General features: G+C 51.0%; 1 protein-coding gene across 5 annotated transcripts in view; it reads right to left on the reverse strand.

Moving 5' to 3' along the window:
• The window catches only part of LOC306820653 (nucleosome-remodeling factor subunit BPTF-like), a 40,437-nt gene that overhangs the window by 3,879 nt on the left and 20,033 nt on the right, over positions 1–16,525 (reverse strand). For 4 of the 5 annotated variants that reach the window (XM_079338571.1, XM_079338568.1, XM_079338572.1 and 1 more), the window contains 20 exons: positions 16,152–16,276; positions 15,076–15,204; positions 14,842–14,992; positions 14,209–14,248; positions 13,794–14,019; positions 13,555–13,704; positions 10,460–10,590; positions 10,242–10,356; positions 9,929–10,146; positions 9,591–9,828; positions 9,237–9,508; positions 8,958–9,071; positions 7,935–8,096; positions 7,355–7,437; positions 5,261–5,486; positions 4,846–5,174; positions 4,583–4,756; positions 3,936–4,128; positions 3,565–3,649; positions 1,633–1,819 (listed from right to left, as the gene is read on the reverse strand). In XM_079338571.1, the coding sequence (XP_079194697.1) occupies positions 1,633–1,819; positions 3,565–3,649; positions 3,936–4,128; positions 4,583–4,756; positions 4,846–5,174; positions 5,261–5,486; positions 7,355–7,437; positions 7,935–8,096; positions 8,958–9,071; positions 9,237–9,508; positions 9,591–9,828; positions 9,929–10,146; positions 10,242–10,356; positions 10,460–10,590; positions 13,555–13,704; positions 13,794–14,019; positions 14,209–14,248; positions 14,842–14,992; positions 15,076–15,204; positions 16,152–16,276 (3,348 nt within the window). The remainder of the gene's footprint in view (positions 1–1,632; positions 1,820–3,564; positions 3,650–3,935; positions 4,129–4,582; positions 4,757–4,845; positions 5,175–5,260; positions 5,487–7,354; positions 7,438–7,934; positions 8,097–8,957; positions 9,072–9,236; positions 9,509–9,590; positions 9,829–9,928; positions 10,147–10,241; positions 10,357–10,459; positions 10,591–13,554; positions 13,705–13,793; positions 14,020–14,208; positions 14,249–14,841; positions 14,993–15,075; positions 15,205–16,151; positions 16,277–16,525) is intronic. The other variant, XM_079338569.1, reaches the window with a different exon arrangement.

Genomic DNA, 16,525 nt, shown 5'->3' on the forward strand with positions numbered 1-16,525 from the left:
AAATACAGGCGGGTGAAGCACGTCACAGTTCAGCCACATTGAGCCGGATGCAAACCACAAGACTGCGTCCAATCATCTTTCACCGATCCCGACTCTCTGCACCAGTCGTCAAACGGTTAAACGACAGGCACTGTATGTTTATCGTTGCCGTGGAAACACTGGATGTTACGCTGCATAAGGAAGCGTGAGCTGCGGCTGTCATGTGACCGACGGTTGAGCTGCGGTGAAAAGAGGGACGAGCTCAGTGTGACGTCAGTCTTGCAGTTTGAATCGACAGCGAGCGATCGCAGCAGTCAGCCCGGGCGATGCAGTGAGGTGAGAGTGAACACAAACCAGCAGCAGACAGCCGACACCCCGAGGGCCCGCTGAGTCCACACACACACACACACACACACACACACACACACACACACACACACACACACACACACACACACACACACACACACACACACACACACACACACACACACACACACACACACACACACACACACACACACACACACACACACACACACACACACACACACACACACACACACACACACACACACACACACACACACACACACACACACACACACACACACACACACACACACACACACACACACACACACACACACACACACACACACACACACACACACACCACTCTGACGCAGCGTTCAGGCCCTCAGGATTTTTAATCTCCCGATGAGACTTATTCTCAGAGCGTGGCGTTCACAGGCGTGTTTGAACATCTGGTTTTAGATTTTTGAAGAGAGAATTTTTCTGAGTTCAGAGCAGTGAAACACGCTGCGAGCGCCACACTCGGGTTGTTAGCTCGCTGGAGGCTGAATGAAGACGACAGCAAACACGACACTGGAGAGGATCCAAGCTGCGACTGAAGGTTCACACAGTCTGAGTGTTTTAAAGACAACGCCTCCTTCATTTAAAAATCAGGTTGGAATAGAAAAGCATGAAAACTTTTTTTTTTTTTTTTGGAAGCGTTTAAGTCACGGGCGAGCTGATTGGAATGAACGGCGGGCTGAGTGTGGGCGCTGAGTCAGGATGCCAGAAAGAAAGGTGGCGTTTGACCCCCAACAATAACGTGTAAGCTAACTTCCTGTTGCTGTGGTAACCAATCAGACACTGACAGGGTTTGAATTTTAAGTTTTAATAATTTTAGTGATTTTTAACTTTTTGTAGTGATTCTTAATCACTGATTTTTTTATTTATGGCTCTTTTCTTTCCTCTGTCATGATGCTTCGGATGTCTTGTGTGAAGCACTTTGAAATGTGCTGTATAAATAAACTTGCCTTTGATTTCTTCTTGTATCGTTAGTTAAGATCCAACCTGTGTGAACATTCAGCCTCAGCCCGGTGAAAAAACACAAGATGGAGACTGAGCGGCGCAGAGAGACGAAGGAGTCAATGAACTCCACGGGCGACACGGAAAAAAAAAAGATCTTCCATGAGAAGTTACATTTTATTGGTCTCATTGGAGGAACTGTGTCCACATGACCTCCAGAGAGGTCAGAGGTCGGCTACACAGCTGGACACGTCCCTCTGCAGGCCGAGCGTCTCCTGCTTGTGTTTCCTCCTCTTCCTCCTCATCAGAACATCATCATCATCCTCACTGTCATACCTGCTGGCTTTGAAGCCTTTGAGTTTCTGGACGAAGAAAGTCTCCAGAACCTCGGCACACTGGTAGAAGGGCGAGTCACTGGGGTTGTAGTAGCGGCAGTTGTCGAAGATTTTGGTCATGTCCGCCACGAACTCGGTGAGCTTGACGTACTCGCGCTTCTGTAGCCTCTCCTCCATGGTGGAAAGGTCTGAGAGAAGAAGAGGGTTAAAGAACACGTGCTTGGTTAACGACTGTGGGAACTGGCGTCGTCAGAACGGGAAACATCAGATATATGTGGACGCGTCCGTTCCCAACAATCTGCTTCAAAGTGACGGCAGCCGATGTGGAACCAGTTCAGCCTCTTTCACAAAAATCCAAGACGCCCTCCAAGCTCTAACCTCGACCGACTCGGCTTCCAGATCAGTGAGAGAGAGAGAGTCGAGCGAGCCGTCGTTCCTGAGGGGAGCGTCCTCAGCCGAGCGCTCAGAGCGGACGTCAAACATTCACGCAGCACGATCACGAGCTCAGGGTGCCATCGACATCGCTTAACTTCCTTTATGCTTGAATTTCCCTCGGGATCAATAAAGTATCTATCTATCATGAACAAATAAATAAAATAAATATTTTAAATGTTTTACAGTTAAAATTGGACATTTTTAAAAACATGTCCGATGCGTCTTTAACCCAGAGACTCTACCCTCATTTGCATATTTAGGGGTGTGGCCAGTTTGACTGACAGGTGGGCACACTGTAGCTCTTCGTCAGAAGGTTTCAGGTCAGAGCCAAGGCGACATAGAGACGGCGTTTCCAACATGGCGACCACCATCGTTCGCAGCACAGAACCTTATATGGTGAAAATGACATCATCAGGAAGGAAACCCCTCAGAGCACACACTTAAAGGCCCAGGCTTCAAATTAATGTTTTATACTTTACTTTCAAGCAGGATCAAAAATAGTGATTTGACTGGGCTCATGTAATTGTGAATGTTGCGTAACACGAGTAATTCACGCCATATTGTTTTTTTAAAAAGCTAACAATACAGACAATACACGACACAATTAGAGAACACTCAAAAATGCACAACCTTGAATAAATCATCAACAACATGCATGAAAAAAAGGATAAAATATGATAGAAATAAAAAGTCAAAAAGTGCGATGGAGGGTTAATGTGCTGCGGCGCTCTGCACGACGTCCCCAGGGCGCCGTTTAAAACAAACATATCCGACTCATAACAGCTGCTGCGGGCCGTCTATATCAAAGACCTCCTTCTTCCCCGTCGTCAGATTTCATCTCAAAGCGCTCTGAAACCTACCAAAGCTCCTTCAGCCAGACGCTGGTTGGGATTTTTTCTTTTTCTTGCGGTGGAGGGGCGAGTTTCCAGGACGAGGCCAACAGGAGCCGAGTGTGGAGCGGGTCGCCCGTCAGGCCCCGAGCAGCTCATTAACAGTTTGTTTGTGTGGAAGTTGAAAAAGGGCCCGTTTGACGCAAGTCCCCATCTGCATGGCCGGTTTGATCTGAGTTGGAGGGCTTCCTCCCTGCTGGCTGTTTGAACGTCGAGGATGGAGAGACTGGCTCTTACACTGACGAGCTTCATAATCACTTAAAGCCGTTATGAAACTAAACAGCAACACGGAGGCGAACGCGTCGACCCGGATCCAAATCTGAGTCTTTCAGGGTTTAGATCGGCGTCGAGTCTCAGCTGATTACAGTCATCTTCATTTTCCTTCCATGACAAGAACCTCTGATAATTCATCAAATAATCAGGGTTTGAAGACCTCTCCGCTCAGGAAACAAACCTGAACACTGCGAGCAAACACGTCTGACCCTCCAGGTGTCTGAGTGAAGGGTTAAACGCCCTGCAGATGCACCGGGGTCGTTTGCACGCTCGTCTCAGACACATGTTCTGAATAAGTGATCAGTTAAAGGCTTTCACACATTTCCTCCACTCACCCATTGGTTCCTTGATAACCCGGTAGTAGTCCGGGGCGTCGTTTGTGTCCACCGGCTCCAGGAACGGCCACGCCATTTTATGCGCCTGCAGACGAGGGGGAAGAGGAAGAAGAGGAAGAAGAGGAGGGGGAGGAGGAAGAGGAGACACGTGAGAGAGCTGAAAGCAGTGCAGTGAAAACAAACAGCAGCGTGAAGATGACACTGGAGGCAGGTGGGTCAACACAGATGTTACACTCACACACTCTCTCTCTCTCTCTCTCTGCTTGTCCTACTGCTGAGAGCGTTCATTTAATACGCCATAAAGCGACATGATGCAATAATGAGAGGACGACCTTCGTGTTTTGTGCAGCGACAGTGAGGGTCCACTTTACCTGGAGGGAGCGTAGCGTTCTCCGCAGGCCCTCGTAGTCCTTGTCCGTGAGCGGCGTGAACACCGTCATGGCGTCCTCGGTCGACTGACACTGCGGACACACGTATTCGTCGATGTGGTTGGCCTCGCTCTGCAGGATGCCCACACAGCGGCCGTGGTACCAGTTCTGACAGCGGTCGCAGCCGATGTAGAATCTGTGGAGGAAGCGAGAACTTTACTCGTGATGTCGGGTCGTTGTGACATCACGGCCCAATGGACCAATCAGGCGGCAAAGAACTATAGAGGCGCCTCACGTCTTGGCCAAGAAGTCGCACACCGCAAAGACTAGAGCCGACGGTCGACCACCGCGAACGCTCACGTGTGTGAGAGGAAATCGCTCTCCACGCCAGCAGGCGGCGAAATCTTTAACCGTCAAAGTGGACGAGAACGAGGATATAAAAAAAAACGTTTTATCTGTTTTACACGGCTCTACGACTTTTTCACACACGCACAAACTTCCTGAAATGTTCTTCAACTTTTTCATGAGGAGCTGCGTGTGTGAACCCGCTCCTCCTCCTCCTCCTCATCAGAATAACGGTCAGCGAGAAATAAACGTGAGCGTTTCATACGGAACGAGACGGCGAGCAGGAAGACGCAGCAGCTCCTTACTGGGACTCGTCGTACGGCGTCCGACAGATACAGTACAGCTCCTCGGTGCTGCTCTGCTGGCCACGTTTACACTCCACACAGATGTAGTCGTCCATCTTTTTGGCCTCCTTCTCCGTGATGCCCACGCACTCCCCGTGATACCAGTTAGTGCACAGATCGCAGCCGATGTAGAACCTGGACGGAGACACAGAGACAACGTCAGTTCATCCAAATGTGAAAAACAAAAAGGGATCAGAAGCGTGCTGGCCGGGTCGGGATCGTACTTGGTCTCGTCGTACGGCGTCTTGCAGACGCAGTAGAGCTTGACGTCTTTCTTGCTCTCCTTGGTGCTCGTCGTCAGGATCATCTTCTTCTTCTTGGACTTGGCCGGCGTGGCCGTCTCCCTCTCCTCCTCTCGTTTCCTCTTGTGTGCGGAGGCGCCGGTGGTGGCGTGGTGTTGGGAGGAGGTGCCGTGCGTGTGCGTATGTTGCTGCTGGTTGCGGGCCGAGGAGGCGGAGGCGGCGGCGGCGGCAGCTGCAGCGGCCTGCTGGGCTGCAGCCTGAGCTCTCTCCTTTTCCCTCCTCATCCGCAGCAGGTCCCTCTTCAGCTCCTCCTGCAGAGCGTTAAAAAGCTTAAAGTGGAAGTCTACGATAAACTCATGAAGTCATTTAAACGTTGGACCCGTCCCTCCCGTCATACCTGCGCCTCCAGCTGAAGCTCCTTGTCCAGAAGAGCGCGCTTCTTCAGGATCTCCATCTTCAGGCTCTCTTTGTGCCGGTAGAGGAGCGAGGACAGCTTGCTGGCATTCGCCAACCTCTTCTTGGCCTCCACCACCTCCTCCTTCTTCCTCTTCTTGGCCTCCTGCCTCTCGTCCTTGTCGATCCGGTCCAGGATGAACTTCATCACCTGGTTACACACGATCATCCTGAACAGACACAAAAGCGTTTGATTCAGACTTCCTGACCTTTTCAAACTTAGTGCCTTTTTTTCTTCTTCTTTCTTTTAAGCCTCTGTGTACTGAAAACCAAGAAATAAAGTCTTGCCTAAAAAACCTACTGAGTCTAATGAGGACCGCCATGACGCGGGGAAAGGATTATCTTTAATTCAGAGAGCCACAGAGGAAGAAAAGTAAACCTTCTGACACGGCAGTGGGCGGAGCTTCGATGTTTCAGAAAGCTCAACCTGCACCGCGGCGACAACAACAACCTCTCACTTTCCACGTGACCTGTACGAAAAGGCCGTGTGCTTGAATGTTCTACGAGAGCGTTTGTGATGATGTCATCTCCCTGCTTCTTTCAGACTCCTCCCCTTTCTCACTCGGATCACGACCTCCCCTGTGAGGTGCATGTGTGAACAACAATCTGAAGAATTATGAGCGCATGTTTGGAAACGGTCTGACCAGCTTCACGTTTTCCGAGCGTGCTCTTCTCCGCTCGTTTGTTGATATTTGATCAACTCTGATATAAAGGTTACGTCTCATCAGAGGAACAACAGGACTCGCCCTCTCTGGTCTCTCGCCTCGTGTCTCACAGATGTTGGAGGGGTGTTTAGTCGTTCTCTGTTTATTTGAGTGTCAGTAGCCGGAGAGGACGGGGAGAGATGGACAGATAGAGGACGGCTGGGAAGTCAAACTAATCCTATAAACACGGAGGAGAGGGAGGACGAAAGGTCAAAGTAAAGAAAACATGAGTGTACAGTGGAAGCAGAAAACTGCCCGTATGTGAGGAACACTGAGAATCATTTACAGCTCAGGGAGTTCACTTGTGTTTGTTAAGATTCGCGACTCGGGTAGAGAAGCTGCGGGTTCATGTTCAGCAGCAGATCCTGGACAGGTGTGCGTCTGTGGGAACGGCACACAGCGAGGTCGAAGACAGGCCACGACTGGGCAGAGCACACAGAGCAAACAGAGCGTGAAGACACTGATGTAACGGGACGGCCGTGTTTGGAAGGAAACGCTGCGACGACGTGAAGAAATGGAAAAAAAAAGGAGGAAAAACAAGCAGCGAGAGACAGAAGGAGCAGACGGAGCTGCAGAGGTGACGCGGCAGTCTGGGTCGGGTATTTCAGGCTTGTGTGAACGGGCAGAGTGTGGACATAAACACATGGTTGTCAAGGTCATCTGTGGGTCAGAGTATCATCCATCTGTGCCGTATGAAACACGAGGTCGGGGGGGGGGAGGTCAGAGAGAACATGCTCATTCAGGAAACAACCACAGATAACCTTTGACCTCTTGACAAGTCGGTACCAGCGCTCCAACATCTCCAGATATCTCCACGGTGAGCTGAATGAGAACGGAGGATTTTCCTGCCAGCCGTCAGACGGTCAGACGTCGACGGGATGAAGGAAGCTGCTTCACCACTCAAACTGTTTTAATGTCGACGTGTTCTTGGAAAAGACTGAACGCTGCTGCTGCGTCATCGACGTGTGAATGTGTGTGAACGGGATTGGTTAGCTCTGATGAACGCAGTGTGTCATCAGTGTGTGGTGTGAAGAGTCAGACGGCTACATGAGAAACAAAGAAGACGTCCCACATAAAGCAAACCGTCTGCATCCTAAACTCCCTGAGGACTGGAGCAACGAGTCACCTCTGATCTCTCTCTCATCCACGGCACCGTGAGGACGAGTGCTCGTGTATTTCACACACTTATAACGCCATTTGTCTTTGTCGGGCTGCAGTGAGATCGTGCAGCTGTCGGTGGTCTCACACACACACACACACACACACTCCCCTAAACGTTCCCAGGCAGCGTTCGAGTGTTGTTGTTGTTGGAGTGAAGAGGAGGGAACACAAACCTCTGGTTCTCTTCCCTCTCGGCGGGCGTCATCGTCTTCTTCTGCTTCAGGTGCTCGATCGCAGCGTTTTGTTTCATCACCACCTGAAAGACGTCAGAACACACGCCGTGTTTAACGTCCTGCACACACAGCCATGTTTGCTTTTATAGAAGTTGATTACTCTACGGCAAAGTCAATTGTGTTTTTGATGCTTAATGACGCCAATTTACAAGAATGAAAGTGAAGGTCCCATATTCTGCTAAATCCAAGTGAATGTGACCTTTAACCTTTCCTCTCATCTATGGATGACCTGAAGCCCAGATAACAGAGAAGACTGAGCTGTGAAAAGAAACCTCCGTGGAGGCTCAGAGGATCGTGTCAGTTGGAATAAGGAGAAAACTCAACTCACATATTATTTATTTTATGTTTTTGTTTGTTTATTTTACAATTTTTTATTTAAAATGAAACCTGTTGATGCTGCACCGAAGCTTCAAAACCGAGGATGAAGAGCAAGCCTTGGACGGAGATGAATGACCTGGCTGTGAACACACACACACACACACACACACACACACACACACACACACACACACACACACACCTGTTTCTGGATGATGTCGCTCTGACTGGCTGCATTGAGCGCCTGCTCTCTCTTGGCCTCCGCTGCCTGTCTCTTCTTCTGCTGCTGCTGCTCTCGGAGCTGCTGGATCCTCTGCAGCTGCTCCTGGACCGAGGCCGTCTGGATGGTCACCACGTTCCCGATCTGTGTCGACAGCAGGGAGCAACAAGACGCTCTGTAATCTGACTGTGCATGGTGCGGAGAGATGAGGATCATTCTTTGTTTCTGATGACATTTTAAGACTTAACCCGAGTCTTCATCGACAGATAATTTAAGATAAAATGAGTCGACTTTACAAAACGATAAAATAAAATGTCGTTTTCTATTTAAATATTTGCTGTCAATCCGCACCGTGCCAAAGTATGCTTCAACCCTTAAGTGCAGTTCGTTTGGCCAGTGTGACGGCTCGTACCGTGCTCAGGCGTGATAAACTTCCTGCAGCCTTCATCTTCTTTACTTTTTAAATAAATGTGATTAAAGTGACTCAAGATGAGCCGCAAAGTCAGAAAAGCAGCGGTCATGCTCTCTGTGTTATTCTCCGTCGTGCAGACGTGGACTCGACTGTGCATCCTTTTTTATTTTTATTTTTTAAATGGAGTCCGCCTGTTTGTAAACTGAGCACGCTTCATAATAACCTAAAGCGTGCAGCTGTTGTTTTACAACATTATGTCCAAGAGGTAAGCGTGCTCAGGCGTGGTTAGTCCTGATGCAATGCCGCGCCGGGTAGCCGGGGAGGGGGGGGGGGGGGGGGGGGGGAGATGGCGCATTGATTTCCCCGAGTTAAACTGCTCAGGATATCTGCCACATCAAGAGGAAACATTCAGAGTAAGAAAGAAGAAAAGCTCCATTGATTTAATCTGTAGAAACACGAGCAGAAGAATTCACCACCGAGAGTTTTATTTTCTGTTCTCTACTTTTACCAGATCAACAAGCTCCCCGGTGAGGCCTCCTGGAGGTAACCTAAGATAACATGAGAGTCTGGCTGAGCAGGACTTGCTGCACTACCTGTCCTCCCTGAGCCGAGGTGGTCCCCGTCTGTTGTATCTGGATGGGAAGCTGCAGCTTGATGTGCTGTGGCAGAGAGCCTGCAGCCTGCTGGGCCTGCAGCTGAGCCAAAACCTGCAGACAGAAGAAAGAAGCATTTCACCGCTGTCACTGCCCAACAGGCGCCGCAGTCTGAACGGCTTCATTAAGTAAGTAGTTCACTCAATGACTAAGGTTTAACAGTCTGCATGCATCTCTGGCGTGGTCGGCGTGCGCACGCACAGGACGCCGCGGTCATACCTGTACCTGCTGTTGGAGTCCAGACATGCTGATGATCTGTGGCGACTGCTGAATCTGCAGCTGGGTCGTTCCACCCTGCGTCTTCACCTGCAGCGACGTGGGAGACTGGATGGGCATGTGCGCCTGGGTCTGAGGGGGGAGCTGGCCCTGCGGGGTCGCCGACGACGGGGTGCTGGTGGTGGCCAAGGGGGTCGCCCCTGCCTGGATGGGTGCTGCGGCCTGCTGGGCGGGCTGGGCCGGGGCTTTGGTGGACGCCGAGTTGGGCTGGGTGGCTGGAGGAGGAGAGAGGGAAGGTGAGGAGGGTGCACGTTTTCTCGCTGCTTTGGGAGGAGAGTGGTTGCTCGCCTCTTTTACCTGTGCTTGACGTGGGAGTGGCGGCCGAGGCCAGCGGCGTGAAGAGGAAGCGTTGGACCTGTCCGTTGGGCAGTGACGCCTGCATGAGCTGCTGCCCGGGTCCCGGGATGACGGTGACACCCTGAGGTATGACCTGCAGCTGACCGGCGGTCTGGCCCTGACCCTGAACCATCACGGTCAGAGCCTGTTGGGTGCCGCCGCCAGCTTGCCGCTCCACGCCTGACGCCGCCTGCTGCTTCTGCATGAGAAGAGAGAGGAGGGCGTGTTCGTAAGTGCCACATTACCATCTTACACAGAGGGGGGCGACGTCTCAGCATCATGGTGTCTCCCTCTTTAACCTGCGTGAGCTGCGTGATCTGTGCCAGGCTGAGCTTAACCTGGCCTTGTGCCTGCGCCCGCGGCGTGCCCTGTGGCGTTTGGCCTGCAGGCTGTCCTCCTGTGTTGGGGCTCGCTGACCCCTGGCCTGTGACCGTGGCGACGGGGCTGGCTCCGGATATCGCCGTAGAGACGGCCTGTCCCCGGATGATCTGCGTCACCACTTGCTGCCCGCCCTGACCTGCGGCAGAGAAGCGTGACACAGTCGGGATGAAGCTGCGGCGTGCAGTGCTTGTGCGAGAGCGAGGGCGTCTGTGCACATGGAGACGTCCTTACCTTGCTGGACCACGAGAGGAGTTCGTAGAATCGCCTTCCCCATCGGTCCCGTCTGCTGGATCGGTGTTCGGATTACCGTCATTCCTGGACGGATCTGAGCACCAGCTGCCAAAACCTGGAGACACATGAAGACGTGACCCATTTGTACGTTTCTCAAAGTCAGCATCTTTATCTTTAACGCCTTTGTTTAAGCGCTCGCCAGGGAGGAGCAGACTCACCTGCTGCTGGGAGCCCGGCGTGTTGGGCCTGATGTTGAGCGTGGCGGTGCGGGGCTGGAATGTGGTGTAGGTCTGAGCGCCGCCCGCCGTGCTCGACGGGATGATGCCCAACACTTTCTGCTGGACCACACCTTCAGAGAAGAGAGGAAGAGGAAAGACACGAGAGTGAGCGGAGACGGTCAGACCTTAAAAACCATCCAGAGAGGATCCACTGGATGATTCCATCCAAACGGGTTTTTAAAGGTCTGACATGCAGATACACATTTTCTCTTTGTCGCAGCATGAACAAACATTTTCATATATTCTTGTTCTTGTTCCACAGACGGTTTCGTTCGAGGTCACTTGACGATCTTTACTTTCTCAAAACAGGAAACCTGAGCAACATAAATAAAAACGTCTTGAGCTGATCTTCAGTTTGAAATCTTTGTTCTGATTTAAAGTCTCGTTAGTTTCTGCTTAACGAGCCGAGAGCAGACGTCCTCTCTCTGACACAATTCAAACATTTTCTGCGTGGTCTCTCCTCGCTCGATGGCGAGCGTTTGATCGCGGCGTCGGTAAATATTAGTCGAGCAGGTAAACACACTCTTCAAAAAGGCTCGCTGAGAGCTTAGTTGGGTTTCCCCCAACGTACCTGAACCCCGCTCATAAATGATGCATGAATCAGATCCCACGTTTTGAACTTTAATCCGTCAAAGGGAGCGTTTCATATTTGTCCGCCGGGCTCGGTGCCGTAAATGAGCTCACGTGAAGCCGTCGGCAGAAATGGAAACCATGAGTGTGTCACGCTCTTTCCTCCGCTTTCTACCTCTGCCCTCCTTGCTGCGGTTTTTCAACCGTAACCGAGCAGGTAAGCCAATACATCAAGGGTTTCCCTCTTCAAACATGAAGGACGTGAAGGCCGCTCGTAAGAGCAGGGGAGTAGCTGCTCCGCTCGCACACATCAAACACGCTTCTCTATGGACTGGCTGTTTGGAGGTCGGGGGGAGTTGGGACCCGGGTGCGCTTTCATTCAAGAAGACGAGAGAGGAAAAAAAGAAACATGGAATCACGCTATAGAGGACTACCTGTCTGGGAAGCAGACCTCAGGGTAAACTTGTTTTCCTGCCTGACTTCCTTAAAACCTTCCAAAACAAACAGGGCGTCCAACAGTCATGCTGGATAAATACACATGTCCATTAAACGGTTACACTCCACCTGAACTTAGTTTCTCCTTCATGGAGACTTCAAAGGGAAGGAAAGGCACTTTCTTTGCAGCCTTTGTGAATATAATTCTCCTTCCTCTGGTGATTGGGCCGCAGTTAATGATACATTCACTGTGCAGCGAGATGAAGCTTAATGTTTGAATGAAAAGTCACGAGTCGCTGCTTTTTCTCATTTTTCTTCTCATTAGCTCAGAAAGCTCCTTTACTTTCACTTTTACGCCGAGCTCTCTCTCCCCCTCTCTCTCTCTCTCTCTCTCTCTCTCTCTCTCTCTCAGGCCGTTTTGGACGCCCCTGGGTTTGCCAGATATGAGAGCAGTTATCAGGTGAACAGGTGTTGCAGCGATGGAAGCGGGCAGTGGAACTGCTTCAGATAGAAGTGATTGTACCCGAGCTAAAAAGCCTCTGCATGTTTCTAATAAGCTCCAGCAGCAGAAAGCTGCTCAAACTAGGATCAATGTTGGAGATGAAACATGGAGAGAGGTTAGAACGCAGAAAGCTTTACAGACACATGCAGAGCTGGCTAAACACTGAAGCTACAGTGTCCACCACATGCAGAGCTGGCTAAACACTGAAGCTACAGTGTCCACCACATGCAGAGCTGGCTAAACACTGAAGCTACAGTGTCCACCACATGCAGAGCTGGCTAAACACTGAAGCTACAGTGTCCACCACATGCAGAGCTGGCTAAACACTGAAGCTACAGTGTCCACCACATGCAGAGCTGGCTAAACACTGAAGCTACAGTGTCCACCACATGCAGAGCTGGCTAAACACTGAAGCTACAGTGTCCACCAACATGGTGACCTGTGTGAGCATCCACTCTACAGAGGAGGGGGCGGAGCCAGACAGCTCTCTGTGATGATTAGAGATTAGACTACAGTACCGAGTACTGGCACCAGCCCAGAACCAGCCCCAGGTTCCCTCTGGTGGAAAAAGGGAGCTGATCATGTGACAGGACCAGAGATAGATCCGGTCCAGCGCGTCACAAACCAGCAAACTATCCCGCCGTCAGTGTTGGCGTTCTGACAAAACGTTCAACAGGACCAGAAATAAAGAAAGTACCATCCTGGACTGGGAACCTCAGACTACACAAAATCGTCCGTCCGTATAATCATCAAACCTAAATAACAGCTTTCTATTGGGTTACCATGACGACCGGACTGCAGCAGACACGATGTTCCACAGAAAAAGGCGCCCTGGCCTGCTGACTCACCCTGGCGAGGGTGAACACAAAGTGACCACGACTGCTTTTCAAGAGCAGAACAGACTAAAACTCAAGTTACCTTTTCAGAGATTCAAATTCAGAGAGAAGAAGGTGTGGACACGGCGAGATATAAAAGTGGTTGCAGCGGCTCCTGTGCATTCATCAGGGATGTGGGTTTTAACTCTGAAGCGTCCGGAGCTCGACGTTTCCTGCACGTAAAACGGGAGAGTCGGCGTGAAGCCAACAGTGACGCGTCTGTGACTGAGACAAGCCATCAGTGTTTTTCACAGAAGCCTGAATCTGAGACCTGGAGTCGCCCTCGTTCCTGCACACGTGGACCTTCAACAGATCCTGGTCTAGTTGGGAACTTGGCTCGACGACAGCAGCAATCACCGACAGAGGAATTTGTAACGTGTGGCTAATTTGTCGACTTCATAATATTTGTCGCTGCGGCGGCGGCGTGCAACAACATTTTAAGTCGAGTAGAGACAGAGTTCTTTGAGAGCTCCGTGTGCGCGGTTGGCACGCCGCGCTGCTTACAACACCACTCAATTAACGAGCCAGAACTTAATTTGGCTCCTTTGAAAACGTCTCCGCTCTGGGCCTGAGGTGGAGGAGGAAAACCACCAGAACATCCCGACAGCGCGGTGGGCGGGAAGAGGAGCGTCTGCCTCTGAGGTGCGTCGTACCTCCTTGTGAAGTCGGCATGTTGACCGTGACGATCTTGCTGTTGGCCGGCAGCGGCAGCTTGGTGGTCACCACCTTCCCTCCCACAGAGGTTCCCGTAATCTGGAACGTGTGCCCGCCTGATGTGGCCACGGTGGTCTCATTTCCCGCTCCTAACAAACGGGAGAGAGAAGAGTTTCTTTAAGGTCGCTGCTCGTTTAAACGACCACGCACAGCGAGCGGTCAGCGGCGCCACACTCACCCTGTGTGCTCTGACCCTGCTTGACCCAGGTGGCGAACGACTGCTGGAAGTTTTTATTCTGCTGGAATGTAACGGGGGTGCCCATCTTTGTGGACAGGACCACTTTGGTGGTGGCGGCGCCCTGGCCCGACAGCGAACCCACGATGACTTTGGGCGTGGCGGCCGGAGTGGATGGAGTTCCTGTCGGGGTGGCGTTGACTGAACCTGGTTTCTGCTCCAGACGTTTCTGAGACATGAAAGGATTTATTGTTTAATTAGAGACAGTATCTGCCCTTTGTGATGTCATAAAGGGAAACGGCTGTTTCAGGCAGAGGACGGACTTTATGATTAAAATGACTTTAAATGAACCGATCTGTTGTTTAATGTTTCTTTCGTATTATGGGATGTAGATTTATGTTGCATGTGTCACACTCACCTTGGCTTGCTCGGCGGCCTGAGCTTTCTCTTTCTCCACCCTGAAAAACAGAAAAAAAATTCATTCAGACAATTCAGCCGAATATTATGAAAGAGAAAAAACACACAATGAAAATGAAACAAACAATCTTTCCCTCATTATTGTTGTTAATCGAGGAAATGAAACACTTCTCTTCTCACACATTTTTTATTTTGGTGGATTTTCACAAAAACACTTTAATTAGTAGACAATTTATTTAAAGTCTCCTCGACTGTTTAAACTTCTGCGTTTGTGCATCTCACACACACACACACTAATGGAGATGTTAGTGGACACACAGGGAGCATGCCAGAGCTGTTTAGGGTTCAGTGCCTTGCTCGAGGGCACCTCTCTAGCTACCAGACCAAACGTTTATATTTTGGAACCTGAACCTGCGACCCTCCAGTTACCAACCCAAGTCCTTTCAGCCTAAATTATGATTAGACTATAAGACCTTTGTAACATCACAGCTGAAAATCTAACCGACAACCTGTAGGTGGGTCACCTGTCGGCCCTGGTTCAAAGCGGTCTTGATGATTTAATGAGCTGAGAGTTTTAAAGGCTTATAGATGTTTTGTGACGGGCAGCTGGACGCGGACACACGACCCCTCTGACCTTTCTGAGAAAGCTCTGATCTCCCAGAGGTCCAGCTCCTCCTCGGCCACCCAGGTCTCGATCACCACCGGGCCCGTCTGCTTGGCGGGCTCGGGCTTCTTGGGGCGCAAGGCGCTGGAGCGCAGCCCCTTCCTCTGAGGCGTGTGGGTTTCTGGGAAAACACGGACGGATGGAAACGTTGAAGACAAAGACACGACAGCAGGACTGTTTGTTGAAACAAAAAGCGCCTCTCACCTTTGGGCGTCTCGGGCACGCCGAGCGGGCAGATGATCTTGCGTATGCAGTACTCGGAGCGGATGCCGTAGGGTCCCACGTCGCGGCGCTTGATGATCTCGGTGGTGGTGATCTCGGTGTCCGACGTCTCTGTAGCAATGAGTGGGGATAGGGCTGCGTTGGTACGGTGATGAGGGGGAAACGCACTCCAACATAAACACAGTGACACCAAACACAGCACCAAGGCTGCGTCTCTGACTCTGCTCGTGTGTCGGGAGGAAGACACCTGCGATTATTGAGCCGTCACGCCACTTCTCACGAGACATGGGAACGATTCTGGCGTCTGATCTCCATCCTGACTGTTAATTAAAACAGATCTTTAAAATCTCCTCGTGTTCAGTGAACTGCTTCTCTCTCTCTCCGGCTGCACTGACCCCGACTCCTCAACACGGTTTTTACAAATAACTGCAATCTGTGACTTTTAATATCTCTAGTATGCAGAGAGAGAGAGAGAGAGAGAGAGAGAGAGAGAGAGAGAGCGAGAGCGAGAGAGAGAGCGAGAGCGAGAGAGAGAGAGAAAGAGAGAGAGAGCGAGAGAGAGACAGACAGACAGACAGACAGACAGACAGACAGACAGACAGAGCGAGAGAGAGAGACAGACAGACAGACAGACAGACAGACAGACAGACAGACAGAGAGAGCGAGAGAGAGAGACAGACAGACAGACAGACAGACAGAGAGAGAGAGCAAGACAGACAGAGAGAGAGAGCGAGAGAGAGAGCGAGAGAGAGAGAGAGAGAGAGAGCGAGAGAGCGAGAGAAAGAGAGAGAGACAGACAGAGAGAGCGAGAGAGAGCGAGAGAGAGACAGAGAGAGAGAGACAGAGAGAGAGAGAGGGAGAGGGAGAGAGAGAGAGACAGAGAGAGAGAGAGACAGAGAGAGAGATGCATATGGAGGACATGATAAAATAAAGGTCACAATATAAATGTTGAAAAGTGAAAAAATCCCGAGCGAGCAGATACCGGTCTTTAAGTCTACTCTGATGTCAGCAGGGTGACGGGCGTCTGTGCGGGCAGGAGGGAGGAGTTGTGTTTCTACCTGTGCGTGTTGTGCCAACAGCAGCCGACGGTTTGACCGCCATGTCGTCCCACCTGAGGCAGGCCCACAGCAGCCTGAGCATCAGGCTCACACCGGCCAGAGACTTCACCGTCTGCAGCCGATACCTGCAACGCAAATCAGGAGGTTAGAGCGTCGCTCCGACGGAGCTGCAGGAAAGCATCCGTCCGATGCATGCGGTGCACGTTTACGGTTCTGTCGTCCATTTATTCTGGAAGTTTACAATCTTATCTGGAGTATAAGCGACGCTTCCTTCAATGATTGCAGGAACAAAAACACACGACGAGGCGGTTCGCTCTCTTCTCTGACAGAAACAGGCGGTCATCTTTAATATCTCATTTTACATGCCAGTCTAT

The sequence above is a fragment of the Symphodus melops genome (assembly GCF_947650265.1).
Source record: "Symphodus melops genome assembly, chromosome: 2".
Lineage (NCBI taxonomy): Eukaryota > Metazoa > Chordata > Actinopteri > Labriformes > Labridae > Symphodus > Symphodus melops.